Source organism: Oncorhynchus masou, chromosome 7, assembly GCF_036934945.1.
Source record: "Oncorhynchus masou masou isolate Uvic2021 chromosome 7, UVic_Omas_1.1, whole genome shotgun sequence".
Classification (NCBI taxonomy): domain Eukaryota; kingdom Metazoa; phylum Chordata; class Actinopteri; order Salmoniformes; family Salmonidae; genus Oncorhynchus; species Oncorhynchus masou.
In genome coordinates this window covers 18,009,160-18,024,564 of record NC_088218.1, presented here as the reverse complement: position 1 = coordinate 18,024,564, position 15,405 = coordinate 18,009,160, and the positions used below count along the sequence as shown (strand labels likewise).

The 15,405-nt window shown below is 43.8% G+C and overlaps 1 protein-coding gene across 1 annotated transcript; it reads right to left on the bottom strand.

The window, feature by feature from the left end:
- Window positions 1–11,876: 11,876 nt before the first annotated feature.
- On the bottom strand, window positions 11,877–15,364 carry LOC135543425 (inversin-A-like). Its single transcript, XM_064970675.1, has 4 exons — window positions 14,444–15,364; window positions 14,119–14,301; window positions 13,590–13,806; window positions 11,877–13,512 (listed from the first exon to the last, which is right to left on the bottom strand). The coding sequence occupies exons 1-4, from the start codon at window positions 14,663–14,665 to the stop codon at window positions 12,563–12,565; spliced, it is 1,572 nt and encodes a 523-aa protein (XP_064826747.1). The 5' UTR covers window positions 14,666–15,364; the 3' UTR covers window positions 11,877–12,562.
- Between the last annotated feature and the right edge of the window lie 41 nt (window positions 15,365–15,405).

The window sequence follows — 15,405 nt, the reverse complement described above, 5'->3', positions numbered from 1 at the left end:
TTCTGTGTATTATATTCCCTATATCATATTCCCCTCCATCATATTCCCTCTATCACATTCCCCTCAATAATTTTCCCCACTATGATTTTTCTCTCCATCATATTCCTCTCTATCATATTCCCCTGTATTATAATAATATATATCATATTCCCCTCTATCATTTTACTCTCTTTCAAATTCCCTCTATCATATTTCCTCTATGGCTGCTTTGCGTGATGTATTGTCTCTTCCTTCTTGCCCTTTGTGCTGTTGTCCCTGCTCCACAAGGTTTGTACCCTGTTTTGTGCTTCTACCATGTTGTGCTGCTGCCATGTTGTGTTGCTACCATGTTGTTGTCATATTGTGTTGCTGCCATGCTATGTTGTCGTCTTAGTTCTCTCGTTGGGCAGGGACTGTCCCAAGATCGCTATTATGATATCATAACCTTCATGGATAAAAGAGTACTGTGCAACCGTCTTCATCGACCTGGCCAAGGCTTTCAACTATCAATCACCGCATTCTTATCGGCAGACTCAATATCCTTGGTTTCTCAAATGACTGCCTCACCTGTTTCACCAACTACTTCTCAGATAGAGTTCAGTGTGTCAAATAGGAGGGCCTGTTGTCCGGACCTCTGGAAATCTCTATGGCGGTGCCACAGGGTTCAACTCTCAGTCTGACTCTTTTCTCTGTATATATCAAAGATGTCGCTCATGCTGCGGGTGATTCTCTGATCCACTTCTACGCAGATGACAACATTCTGTATTAGAGGTCGACCGATTAATCGATTTCAAGTTTTCATAACAATCGGAAATCGGTATTTTTGGGGGCCGATTTGCCGATTCATAAAAGTAAATTTAAAAATTTAAAAAATATATATAAAAATATATATATTTTTTTTTACCTTTTATTTAACTAGGCAAGTCAGTAAAGAACACATTCTCATTTTCAATGACGGCCTAGGACAGGTGGGTAAACTGCCTCGTTCAGGGCAGAACTCCAGATTTTCACCTTGTCAGCTCGGGGGATCCATCTTGCAACCTTACAGTTAACTCGTCCAACCCAATAACATTTAAGACCTGCCTCTCTCTCGTTGCACTCCACAAGGAGACTGCCTGTTACGCGAATGCAGTAAGCCAAGGTAAGTTGCTAGCTAGCATTAAACTTATCTTATAAAAAACAATCAATTATAATCACTAGTTAACAACACATGGTTGATGATATTACTAGATATTATCTAGCGTGTCCTGCGTCGCATGTAATCTGACTGAGCATACAAGCATACAGTATTTAAGTATCTGACTGAGCGGTGGTAGGAAGAAGCAGGCACGTAAACATTAATTCAAAAAGGCTTTCTTTGCGTTTTGCTAGCAGCTCTTCGTTGTGCGTCAAGCATTGCGCTGTTTATGACTTCAAGCCTATCAACTCCCGAGATGAGGCTGGTGTAACCGAAGTGAAATGGCTAGCTAGTTAGCTTGCGGTAATAGCGTTTCAAACGTCACTCGGTCTGAGCCTTCTAGTAGTTGTTCCCCTTGCTCTGCATGGGTAACGCTGCTTCAATGGTGGCTGTTGTTGTTGTGTTGCTGGTTCGAGCCCAGGGAGGAGTGAGGAGAGGGATGGAAGCTATACTGTTACACTGGCATTACTAAAGAGCCTATAAGAACATCCAATAGTCAAAGGTTAATGAAATACAAATGGTATAGAGGGAAATAGTCCTATAATTCCTATAATAGCTACAACTTCTTACCTGGGAATATTGAAGACTCATGTTAAAAGGAACCACCAGCTATCATATGTTCTCATGTTCTGAGCAAGGAACTGAAATGTTAACTTTCTTACATAGCACATATTGCACTTGCACTTTCTTCTCCAACACTTTGTTTTTGCATGATTTATACCAAATTGAAGATGTTTCATTATTTACTTGTTGCTAAATTGATTTTATTGATGTATTATATCAAGTTAAAAGTGTTCATTCAGTATTGTTGTAATTGTCATTATTACAAAAAAAACAATTGGCCGATTAATCGGTATCGGCTTTTTTGGTCCTCCAATAATCGGTTATCGGTGTTGAAAAATCATAATCGGTCTACCTCTATTCTGTATACATCTGGCCCTTCTTTGGACACGGTGTTATCAAACCTAAACTCTCCTTCCAGACTCACATTAAGCATCTCTAATCCAAAATTAAATCTAGAATCGGCTTCCTATTTTGCAACAAGGCCTCCTTCACTCATGCTACCTTGACTTCGGCGATGTGATTTACAAAATTGCCTCCAACACTCTTTTCAGCAAATTGGATGTAGTCTATCACAGTGCCATCCGTTACGTCACCAAAGCCCCATATAATACCCACCTCTGTGACCTGTATGCTCTCGTTGGCTGGCCCTCACTACATATTCGTTGCTAAAACCACCTGCTCATCTGTAAATAGCACACCCAACTACCTCATCCCCATATTGTTATTTATTTATTTTTTCACTTCACTTTTGTACCCCAGTATCGCTTACCTTTGATGATCTTTGGATGTTTTCGCTCACGAGACTTCCAGTTACACAATAAATGTTCCTTTTGTTCCATAAAGATTATTTTTATATCCAAAATACCTTCGTTTGTTTGGCGCATTGTGTTCAGAAATCCGCAGGCTCGAGCGGTCACGGCAACGCAGACAAATTCCAAATAGTATCCGTAATGTCCACAGAAACATGTCAAACATTTTTTATAATCAATCCTCAGGTTGATTTTAAAGTATATAATCGATAATATATCAACCGGCACCGTCTCTTTTTCAGTAGGAGAGGGAGAGTCAATGGCTGCCCCACTCTGTTGCGCAGGCAAAACTCATGCGAACACCCAGCAATCCACTACGCGATGTTATCTTTCTCGCTCATTTTTCAAAATAAAAACCTGAAACTATGTCCAAAGACTGTTGACACATTGAGGAAGCGATAGGAAAGGGAATCGGGTTGATATCCCTTTAAATGGAGCGAAGGCAGGCTATGGAACATGGAGCTTTCAAAATAGAAGCCACTTCCTGGTTTGATTTTCCTCAGGTTTTCGCTTGCAATATTTTGACCGTTTTGGAAACTTTAGAGTGTTTTCTATCCTAATCTGTCAATTATATGCAGATTCTAGCATATGGGCCTGAGAAATAGGCCGTTTACTTTGGGAACGTTCTTTTTCCAAACATAAAAATTGTGCCCCCTAGCTGAAAGAGGTTAAAGTGTTGTGTTGTCTCACTTGTCGTGATGTGTGTTTGTCCTATGTTTTAATTTTATTTATTTATTTTTAATCCCAGCCCCCATCCCCGCAGGAGGCCTTTTGCCTTTTGGTAGGCCATCATTGTATATAAGAATTTGTTCTGAACTGACTTGCCAAGTTAAATAAGGTTAAATAAGGTTAAATAAAATATCATATTCCTTCTATCAAATTCCTCTGTATGATATTCCTCTCCACCCTCCATCCACTCCCCCTCCCTTTTCTTCCTCCTCTCCTCATCATTAAACACTCCCCAGATTTGTGGAAAGTCAACATTTTGTGTTTATACAGTGTTGTACAGTATGCCTTAACAAAAATCAGAGTTAACATTTTTAATTTTATTTTTAAATGCTTAGTTTTTTCATTGCATGCAAAAATACCATATCCCTCCCTATATCTCTCTCTATTACCCAGTCTACTCATCCATCTTCAAGCTTTCATCCCTTCCATGCTCTTCTATCACCGTCTCAGTTCCACCTCCAGCTGGCTCCCTCTTCCTCTTCTTCTCCAGTCTCTTCCTCTCCTCTCTCCTCATCTTTTCTCTCTTCTTCTCCTCCTTTTCTTGAATCTTTCTCTCCATTTCCAAGAATGCAGCTTGAGCTTTCTCTCTCTTTTTCAGCTCCTCAGAACACTTCTTCTTTCTTAATCTTGTCTTTCATCATGTCATTATGTATCTTCATCAGCCCCTCTAACCTCTTTTTCTCTGCCTTTTCCTTCTCTTTTCTTTCCTTCTCTCTCTTTTTCTGTTCGAACTTCTCCCTCGTTTTCTCTGCCTTCATGACTTTCTTCTGCTCTTTCATCTCTTTCTTCTCTCTCTTTTTTTGCTCCTCCTCCTTGTTTCATCTCCTTTCTCTCTTCTCTTTCAACTTCTTATTCAATTTCTTATTTTTCTCTTTTTCTTCCATCTTCAAGAACGGGATTTTCTGCATGTGGTTCATGAGCAGAAAGCCCACTCTTCCCAGGATGGTCTCTGCTCTCTCTGATGAAACCGTCCCATTGGAGCACTTGGAATGGGCACAATCCGCCTCACTCTTCAATCCCTCGCTCTGTCTCACCTCCTCAGTGACGCTCCTCTCTTCACTCTCATTTTCAATGCCTATCCAATAATCCTAACAGGAAGACATTGACTCTAGATGTAATATTGTTCCAATGTGGCAAATTCAATAAACATTTGAGTTATCAACATACAATGATGACCAATTAACCCTAGTGAGGGGTGATGTTTTATACTATGAGCAAAGAGCAGCAGGGTTGGGGTCAATTCCATTTCAATTCCGATCAAATGACTCTAAAATTCCAATTCTCTTCAACGCTTTAAATTGAAATGGAACTGACCGCCATGCCTGTAACGTTTTAATGTGAAATAGGACACCTACCGTTACCTCTTCCAGGGTCCAGTGCCTGGGTTCCTCATCCTCTGAACTGCAAATGGAGGCTCCCACTCTAACAGGCGTCTTAGTGACAATGCAGATCAGAGGGGTGGGCAGCTCATCATTGCAGGTTGCCAGAGTTAATTTAGCATCTGAGACCAGCTGCTGAGCATGAGGGCAGATATCCACCTCCTCAGTAATGCCCCTCCCTTTCTGATCTGGCTGCTTGTGGTCCTTGTCATGGATGCATGCCAGGCTTGGAGGAAGTGCATGGACAGGGCTTTTATCACCCATCATTTCCTCTCTCTTGACAGTGGATGCAACTGCACTTTCCTCTATGTCAACTGAGCACTCTGTGGTGTTCTCAACTGTCTCCTCTGGCTGTTTGTGGTCAATGTAGTGGGTGCAGGGCAGCCTTAGAGACAGTGCTGTGGGTGCAGGAGGACTTTTATCAGCCAAAAATTCCTCTTGGAGGACAGTAGATGCGGAAGCGGCTGCTTCACTGGCAACTGGACACTTGCAGGTGCCCTCTACTGCCTCCTCTGGCCGTTTGTAGTCATTGTCAAAGACAAGTTTTTGGCTTGAAGGCAGCACTGAGGGAAGACCTGTAGCTGCTGATGGATCCTCTCTATTAGCAACTGATGCCTCTGTGGCGACTAAGCACTCAGTGGTGCCCTCTGTCGTCTCCTCTAGCTGCTTATGGTCATTGTCCAAAACGTGTGACAAGCTTGGAGGCAGCCTTGGAGCAGGGCTTTTATCCAGGTCCTCTCCCTGGACAATGGATGTGCCTACAGTGATCTCTGTGGCAACATAAGACTCGGGTACATCCTCTTTTTCCTCCTTGGTCAGTTTGTGGTCAGAGTCACGGATACAAGGCGAGCTTGGAGGCAGTGCTGCAGGGTCAGGAGGGCTTTGATCAGCTGCCATGTCCTCTTTGAGGTGAGTGGACACATCATTGGTTGTTTCAGTGGCAACTGGACACTTGTTGGTTCCCTCTACTGCCGCCCCTGGCAGTTTGTAGTCCATGTCAAAGACACGTGGCAGACTTGGAGGCAGCATTGGGACAGGGCATTTAGCTGCTGATCTGTCCACTCCATCAACAGTAGCTGTGCCTGAAGTGGCCTCTGTAGCAAATGAGACCTCATATGCATCCTCTACTGTGTGCTCTGGAGGCATGAAGTCATCGTCAAAGACACGCAGGCATGGAGGCAGCACTGAAGGAAGAATTCCAGCTGCCCATCGGTTCTCTCTCTTGACAGTGGCTGTACCTGCAGTGGCCACTGTGGCAACTCGGCACTCCGTGGCTGAAACAGCAAGCCGGGATGTTTCCAGGACATTGAATGAATTGCCAATGAGCCGCTGAGCCAGTGGTGGGAGGGAGAAAGGATAGAATCTGTCCTCTTCCTTGATATTAGATATTGCCACTGGAGCATCTGAGTCCTCAGTGGTTCCCTCTACTGTCTGCTGTGGTGGAATGGAGTCATCGTTAAAGAAGTGTGGCAGGTATCGATGCAGCATTGAGGATAGATGTGTATCTGGCGACAAGTCCTCTCTTTTACCAGCACTATCATCTGCAGTGGCCTCTGTGGCAACTGGGCACTCAGCAGGGACAAAGTAGGAAATACAATGAACCGCTGTGCATCCTGAGTGCGTATGGCCAATGGAGAGGGGGGATGCAACATGGTTGGTATAGGCCTTCGATTGGTGAAAGCCAGCGGTGGGAGGGAGTCAATACAGGGAGCCATGAACTTAGTGAGTGGACGGTTGGTCACATCTCTCACATTCTGCAGGAGAAAAGAAACAGACATGATGAAAGTGATCACATTCAGTACATACATACTTTATGAGTGAACACTATGTACTTATACATCACATATACAGTGCCTTCAGAAAGTATTCAGACCCCTTCACTTTTTCCACATGTTGTTACCTCACAGCCTTCTTCTAAAATGGATTAAATCATTTTTTTTTCGCTCATCAATCTACACACAATACCCCATATTGACAAAGCAAAACCAGAATTGTTCCAAATTCATTACAATTAAATAAAAATGGAAATGTACATAAGTATTCAGTACTTTGTTGAAGCACCTTTGGCAGCGATTACAGCATAGAATCTCCTTGGGTTTTACTCTACAAGCTTGGCATGCTTGTGTTTGGGGAGTTTCTCCTATTCATCTCTGCAGATCCTCTCAAGCTCTGTTAGGTTGGATGGGCAGAGTTGCTGCACAGCTATTTTCAGGTCTCTCCAGAGATGCTCGATCCGGTTCAAGTCTGGGCTCTGGCTGGGCCACGCAAGGACATTCAGAGACTTGTCCCGAGGTCACTCCTGCGTTGTCTTGGCTTTGTGCTTAGGTTTGTTGTTCTGTTGTAAGGTGACCCCTCTTCTCTAATCTGAGGTTTTGAGTGGGATTGGAGTAGATTTTCATCAAGGATCTCTCTGTGCTCCATTCATCTTTGCCTCGATCCTGACTGGTCTCCTAGTCCACGCCACTGAAAAACATCCCCACAGCATGACGCTGCCACCACGTGCTTCACTGTGCCGTAGCTGCCAGATTTCCTCCAGACTTGACGCTTGGCAATCAGAGAGTTCAATATTGGTTTCATCAGACCAGAACATCTTGTTTCTCATGGTCTCAGAGTCTTTAGGTGCCTTTTGGAAAACACCAAGCGGGCTGTCATGTGCCTTGTACTGATGAGTGGCTTCCATCTGGCCACTCCACCATAAAGGCCTGATTGGTGATGTGCTGCAGAGATGGTTGTCCTTCTGGAAGGTTCTCCTATCTCCACAGAGGAACTCTTGAGCTCTGTCAGAGTCACCATGAGGTTCTTGGTCACCTCTCTGACCAAGGCCCTTCTCCTCCAAATGCTCAGCTTGGCAATGCGGCCAACTCTAGGAAGAGTCTTGGTGGTTCCAAACTTTTTATTTATTTAAGAATGATGGAGGCCACTATGTTCTTGGGGACCTTCAATGCTGCAGAGATTTTTGGTACCCTTCCCTAGATCTGTTTCTCGACACAATCTTGTCTCTGGAACTCTACGGACAATTCCTTCGACCTCATGGTTTGGTGTTTGCTCTGACATGCACTGTCAACTGTGGGACCTTATATAGACAGGTGTGTGCCTTTCCAAATCATGTACTATCTATTTAATTTATCACCATGTCCTATCAAGTTGTAGAAACATCTCAAGAACGATCAATGGAAACAGGATGCACCTGATGTCATTTGAGACTAATGGAAAAGGGTCTGAATACTGATGGAAATAAGGTAGTTTAATACATAAGCAACAAAAAATGTAAAACAGTTTGCTCACTTTGTAATTATGGGGTTTTGTGTGTAGATTGCTGATAATTTTAATTTGATTGAATCCATTTTAGAATGAGGATGTAATGTAACAACAGGTGGAATAAGTAAAGGTGTCTGAATACTTTCCTAAGACACCGTATAGATCTAGTGTCCTCTCAGATGCTCTGCACCAGTCTGTACCAACCCTGGGTCTTCTTGCTAACGGGTCAACTAAGTGTAAAAATACATGCACTACACCCAGCATAACATTTGACATTTTAGACATTTAGCAGACGCTTTTGTCAGAACGACTTACAGTTAGTGCATTCAACTTAAGGTAGCTAGGTGGGACAACTACATTATCCTGATATGAAGGTCTACGAAAGATCGCTTGGTCTTCTTATATAAAACAATTTCAAGACAAGGCAACCATAAGAACTGAGGACTATGTACATAACAATACTCAGAGACATACACGAATCAACACAAGAAAAGTTATCAGACAAAATACTGTTTGCTTACGTTCAATGGCATATGGCACATATATTGACATATATTTGATTTAATCAATATTATTCAACAGAACTCTAGTCGACTTTGTCAAAGTTGGTCTTGTTACCTCCTCAATCAGGCTTGGCATTTTCCTCGTCTCAAACCAAATCCTCTTTATCTCCTTCTCCTGCTCCCTCTGGATCTGCCTCACCAGAGCCAACCTGGCTCCCAGCTCCATCATGTAGTCTGTCTGGATCTCCCTTTCCTTCAACTGACACTCAGCCCTCCTCTGTGTCAGCGTTGAACCCTCCATGTCTTCCTCCTAGCTAACAATAACTCTGTGAAATACATAACGTTGTAGTAAGTGGTGTGTTGCTAACCAAGGAATAATACATCTCTTTATGATGTGCTCACCCTTCTTCCCCTTTACTTACAATTAAGCAAGTGACGATCCCAATCCAGAGATTACGCAATAGGCCTATCTGAATTACAAGTAAATTGTTGGCTACTAGAAAAGCGACCAAGTTCAAATGAATCGATTTTGGCTGTTCCTATCATTATGTGCACAATATCCTTTATGACATCTTCATTGTGATGTATAAGCGTTGCCATTGGAGATGACAAAGCACATCATAGACTTTAACAATCAAACTTCAGGCTCTCTCTGTACCTTACTATTGAGCCTTATTCAACCCCCTCATGTTACGCCACTCCATATTGGTCCTGGTTCTCACAAACCACACTTATCACTTATATAATATCATTCAAAAAGGTTTTTGGGAATAAAGTGACTATTTCCATCATGGACCGAACTTGTTGTACACTCATCTATTTTAATCATACCAGTCTGCTCTTTGAGTGCCTCTGAGAGCAACTCAATTTAAAGAGGTACATATTTGGTGCATATTTATAGAGATAATTGATTCCAATGTATGTTGGGGACTAACACAGAGATGCGGTTTTCTTTCATCAATAGAATGTATTTGCCATTAGGCTGGCTGACTACAACTGTAACATGCCATCTCAGTTGTCAGGATGAACAATTTTCTCACAAAAAAACGGATTCAAGCAAACTGTCTCTCGTCAACAGTTTCTCTTGTCACCATGATTGCATGTCAGGCCTACTTAAAGGGTCATGTTAGTACACAAGTCATTTAAAAAGTAGTTATTCTTCAGAAACATAGTTAAACAGTAAGCTATATTACAACCTACCTCTCAAGTAAGCCGCGTGTTCTCTTGCTAATGAAATAGGACATTAATAATCTGTCAGTGGTTAGTTGAATCAGTCTCTTTGCACTGTTCTGTTTGTCTGTGCAACAGCTAACCTCCCAGAATCAGAATCTTGTGATGTCACAATGAAGGCCCCATTGCTATGACTACCCACAGAAGCTCTCATGTGTAATCAAATGCTGGAACAATTCACTTTTTTTTTACCTGTTGAGCACAGTCATACGTAATATTTACATTGAATCCATGTAACCACATGTTTTATTAAAATGAAATGCTCTACCTCATATCAAATGGTTGACCATTCATAATACAGGTGTTTTGCTTAATTCAAAGTCAATATATTTTAGATTTCGCAACTAGCATCCAGGTTTACTTAGGTTATATGTTTGATCTCAGCCTACCACTAATGTCCATTTTCTTCATCATCCTCATCATTATTAATTAAATACATGCTGTAGGCTACCTTACTACACTAAAACAAGTATTCCATAGTCTATGCCACCTCAGTATCACAGTTCCAAGAAATGAGGTTTCAAGAAAACAGCTCTCTTCAATGGCCTCAGCTATTAACAATATGATGCACAAGATCAAATGCTGCACTAAAATCAAGAAGCAGCTCAACCATAAGTTTATTTTGGTCAAGTGACCTGATCCATTGATCTGTTAAATCAACTAGAGCTGCTGCAGTCGAGGGATCTTCACGGTTCGCATGCTGGTAGAGAAATAAGATGTGCTGGATGTGTAATTATCTAGGCCTCAAACATTTGACTGAAGAGTAGGTGTCCCTGAATTCTTGCATTGTAGTTCAATATATTATTAATAAAGGAAATCAATATCAGCTGACTATAGAACAGTAGTTTTAGACCTGCCAACAGGTCCCATTGTTTAAAAACTTGTTTGAAATCATCCCTGATTTGGGCTTTGAGATGATCTGATGTCTCGTTTGTTTGAGACATTTCTCATCCTATTCCAGCACACTAATGTCCTTCTTGAAGTAGCATACATCTGAGGATACCTCTTTTTTTTCAGATCCTTATGTGCTTCTCTTATAGGTTGGAATGTGTGTCCTCTGTCGTCTCTCCCATCTCTGCAGATCCCAGAGATCAGATTATTGTCCGTCTCCCAAGCCTCTCCATGTTCACCACATTCATCTTCTCTGCCGTTTCCTCTCTCGGCTGTGGCGCTCTATCTTTTAGGATCTTCCTCCAGTTTCAGCTGGTAGGCCACATTCCTGATCAGTCTGTTGATCTGGAAGTTTCTGGCTCTGACCAGAGCTGGTATCCAGCATTCCGGCTGTCTTGAAGGCATCTCCAAGGTGTGCTTGGCAGACAGCTCAGAGACACAGGCTCAGTGTCGATCTCTGTGCAGATGGAACAGGACAGGTGCTCTGCCAGGTCGAGGAAGATGTGGTCATAATGGAGATGACTGTGCTCGTGCTCAGTGTGTGAGAGAAAGAGGCAGTATCAGAATACCCATATTAGCATACTAAATAGTATGTGAAATTCACATGCTAGTTGGAACTAGGAAACTCTGGAATGTCCGACTTGCTGAATGCGACAGGTATATAACTACAACCAGTAAGCAAGTCTGACATTTCCGAGTTTCTTAGTTCCGGCTGGCACATAAACGTAGTACTCTGAATGCGTCATCTAATGCACGATTGCATTGACTCCGTCATTTGTACATGTTGGTACAGCGCTTCAATTGATCTATTTATCAGCTGTTGTCAAACACGTGAGTGGGAAAAGAAGAGTGAATTCTGCAAGGGTGGGCAACTCCAGTCCTCGAGGGCCTGATTGATGTCACACTTTTTCTCCATCCCTAGCAAACACAGCTGATTAATCAAATTGCATTCTAAACTGAAGATCATGATTAGGTGATTATTGGAGTCAGGTGTGTGAGCTGGGGCAAAACTGTGACACCAATCAGGCCCTCATGGACTGGAATTGCCCACCCATGTTACGAGATCAAATGCCAAAATTAGTACATACCCTAATCTAACTGCCTGTAGCTCAGGATCTGAATATTCTTGATACCATTTGAAAGGAAACACTTTGAAGTTTGTTAATGTGAAATTAATGTAGGAGAATAACACATTAGATCTGGTGAAAGACAAAAACAACCGTTTTTTTGTACCATCATCTTTGAAATGCAAGAGAAAGGCCAAAATGAATTATTCTTGCCAAGGTGCAATATAGACTTTGGCTACTAGATGACAGTGTATGTGCAAAGTTAAAGTGATCCAATGAACTATTGCATATCTATTCAAAATGTTTTATCAAGACTGCCCAAATGTGCCTAATCGGTTAATTCATACATTTTCAAGTTCATAATTGTGCACTCTCCTCAAATAGCATGGTATTCCTTCACTGTAATTTAGCTACTGTAAATTGGACAGTGCAGTTAGATTAGCAAGAATATCAGACATGTCCTGTGATTTGTTTTTGTTTCTTACAACCTCATGCTAATCACATTAGCCTACGTTAGCTCAACCATCCCGTTGACGGAACACCGATCCTGTAGATAAAGTACACAGTCAAATTAACATTTGCTTTAAAGCCCTCACTAAGAATACTGACTAACTTCTTGTAAAGGTAGGGGCATGTGACTATCATAAAGCAAGACAGACTAAAGTTCAGTGACAGCGACAACTTTCAGTGTGGGGAAAAAGCTACAACACAAGTGAATAAAGGTTTTATATCCATACAGTATAAATAGGAAATATCTAATAAACAAATGATTCCAACTAATTCTTTGGATTGGAGATTACTGCTTTAGACTGTTGATATAAAAGCACAAATTCAGGTCAGCAAGCACTAAATAAGTGTCCAGCATGCTCTAGAGGTTATTACAAGTAACTACACATTTAAGTCATTTGGCAGACGCTCTTAAATATCACACCACAACAGCTAACATATGGTCTCACTCCCGATCCTCCTCTCCCTCTTATCTCCTCTGTTCTTCCTCTATTCCTCCTCCTCCTCCTCTCAGCGGCTCCAGCTGGATAGAGTGACGTCGAGGTGACCTCTCACTGGAGGGAGGGAGAACAAAGGAGGATGAGGAGGTGGAGGAGAGGGGTAGAGGAGGCAGAAAGCCTGGTCTAAATATTGTTTTAAAGGGAAGAGCGGGGGAGGAGGAGAGAGTGCGAGAAAGGCGGGGAGTGAGAGAAAGAGGGGAGGGGGAGGGCAGCTGCGTCCGACACACCATGCCAACACCTGCAACAGGTAGGCCAAGGGGCGGGACCTGTAGGTGAGACTCATAACACGATAGGGGAGGCAGGTGAAGAAGGGGTGGAGCTGGAGTCAAGGAAGGGAGGGTGTTCCTACGAACTCCCTGCCAGCAAGAGGGAGAGCAGGGAGGAAGTCTGTCCACAGAGCAATTCCGGGTCATTGGGTCACCTCCGATGACATTAGATCCCCCTCTACAATGAAAAGCAGTTTGAGTACTGGGGTGTTCTCTGTATATATCCAAGGTGGAACCTCCAGGGGCTAGCCTCCTCTCAGGGGACAGTCTGCTCTGGGCTGCCTGGGAAAGGTGCTCCTCTGTGGGAAAGAGGAGAGAACAAGAGGCCCCGGAAGAGATCTCCTTATGGTGGACAGATCGACTCTCCTTGTCATCTCCCACCTCTTCCTCTAGCTCGGCCTTCTCCCTCCTTTCCTTCTTAAAGTTGTGATGAAGAGAACCTTTTTCTCCCTTTCCTTCTTCCTCTCCTCCCTCTTCCTCTACCTTCCTTTCCCTCCTTCCCTCTTGGTAGACCTTGTTAAGTCGAGCCAGATTGTGAATAGCTAGCCATGGTTCAGACCACTGTCGCTGTCTGGGAGGGGTGACACAGGACTGGTCCACTGGACTCAGCTCACATGGGGAGAATCTGCTGCTGCTGCCACTCCCCCTCTTACCTGGGATGAGATAAGAAAGGATGAGACAGGTTCCTGAGATGTTTAACCCCTTCCCTCCCTCCCTCCCTCCCTCTAACCTGATCCTCTGAAATTGAACACGTTCTCTCCCTCAGGTGAGTTGGGTGAGCCCGTCTTGATGATTATGTCAGAGGGTGACATGCAGGTGACAGGCGATGCATCGGGAGACGGCAGAACGTTCAGGTAGCGCCTCGTCACCGGTCCTCCGCTCACACCCATCTCCGTGGTGATGATGATGATGTCACGGCCTTTGGCGCGGCATGCGTCCAGTAGCACCTGGGGTATGTAAGGATCACTTATAATCATTTCACCACACACACGGTCTTGTATAACTAACCTTTTGGGGGCACACTATTCAGTCCCATTCAAAACACTATTTTCCCTAACCCATACCCTTAACTGAACCTTAACCCAAAAATCTAACCCTAAACCTAATTCTAACCTTAACCCTAAACCCCCTAGAAATAGTGTTTGACCTTGTGGGGACCAACAAAATGTCCCCAGTTGGTCAAATGTTTGTTTGTTTACTATTCTTGTGGGGACCAGTAGTCCCCACAAGTATAGTTAACCCCCCTCCTCCCTCCTGACCTGTAGTGTAGGCTGGTGCTGTGCGTTGATAGCGTAGACCATAGCTGAAGCTCCAGAGTAGTCCTCCATACTGGGGTCAGCTCCAGCTGAGAGGAGAGTAGAGGCTAGCTGAGCTCCAGCCCTCTCCATACAGGAATACATCAGAGCTGTACGGCCTGACCGGTCCTGGGCATTAGGGTCTGCCTGGGTGGGGAAAGATAGGATGGGGTTAGGATGTAGGTAGGCGCACACACACACACACTAGGCCTGTTTAGAATAGAATAGGATAGAATCCCACAAGGGAAAATTAAACCTACAGAGCTCTCCTTTAAAAGCAGACACAGACCTGGTTGTCTAGTAGGTATCTGAGCAGTTTCAGGGTTCCAGGTCCAGTGGGTTCACCTCTCAGGACTTTACACGCGGCCAGGAGAGGAGTCTCTCCTCCTGGGTTTCTCTCGTTGACCTGGGCACCCCCCTCCAGGAGCAGCCTGACGAGGCGAAGCTTACCCAGCCTCGCTGCTCCAATCAGGGGACTGCCGTCTGGCAGGAGGTCCTGGGGGACCGACATGGTCTGGAGGAGAGGATAAGATAGAGGCAGTCAAACAGACAGGCGAAAGTCAAATAGTGAGTTAGCATCCAAACGTACCTGGGTTGTCTGAGGTCCTGGGTTGATTGTTAAGGTTTCACTTCAGACCAAGTGGAAATCCACACATCACATATTGGCAGACAACATCAGCCGACTGGACACTGATACACATCCTCTTCGCTCCATCTCACGCCGTTCTACCTCTCTCCTGTACGAGGAGCGTGGGTCATGTCTCAGGCGAAGGGCAGGCGTGGGTAGCGGTGAGCGTTCAAAGTTGTCAATGGTTTTCAGCTCTAAATGTCACCTGTTGCTGAGTCTCCACACTACAAAGGCACTGGGAAGGACTGATAGAAGTCAGCTTTGAACGGCCTTCATCTGGCAGACCACCGCCTGAGTTCAAACAGCCTAGAGGGGTGTGTGTGCAGAAATGGCACTCTAAAACAAATTTTATTGGTCACATATACATTTAGCAGATGTTATTGCGGGTGCAGCGAATTTCTTGTCACAAAAACAAAAAAAGAAATACTGCAAAGTTGCTTAGGAGCTAGAAGCAGAGCTGCCATGTCTGTCAACGCCATCTTGTCAGAACACAGAATGGTGATAAAAAGACCTGTGGATAAGGAGTCTTCTGGCTGTTCTGCCTATAGATGGGCCTGTAAACACACATCCTTTGCCCTCATCGTCAGCAGTGCAAGAGAGTGCAAACTAATTGAGGTGATGGG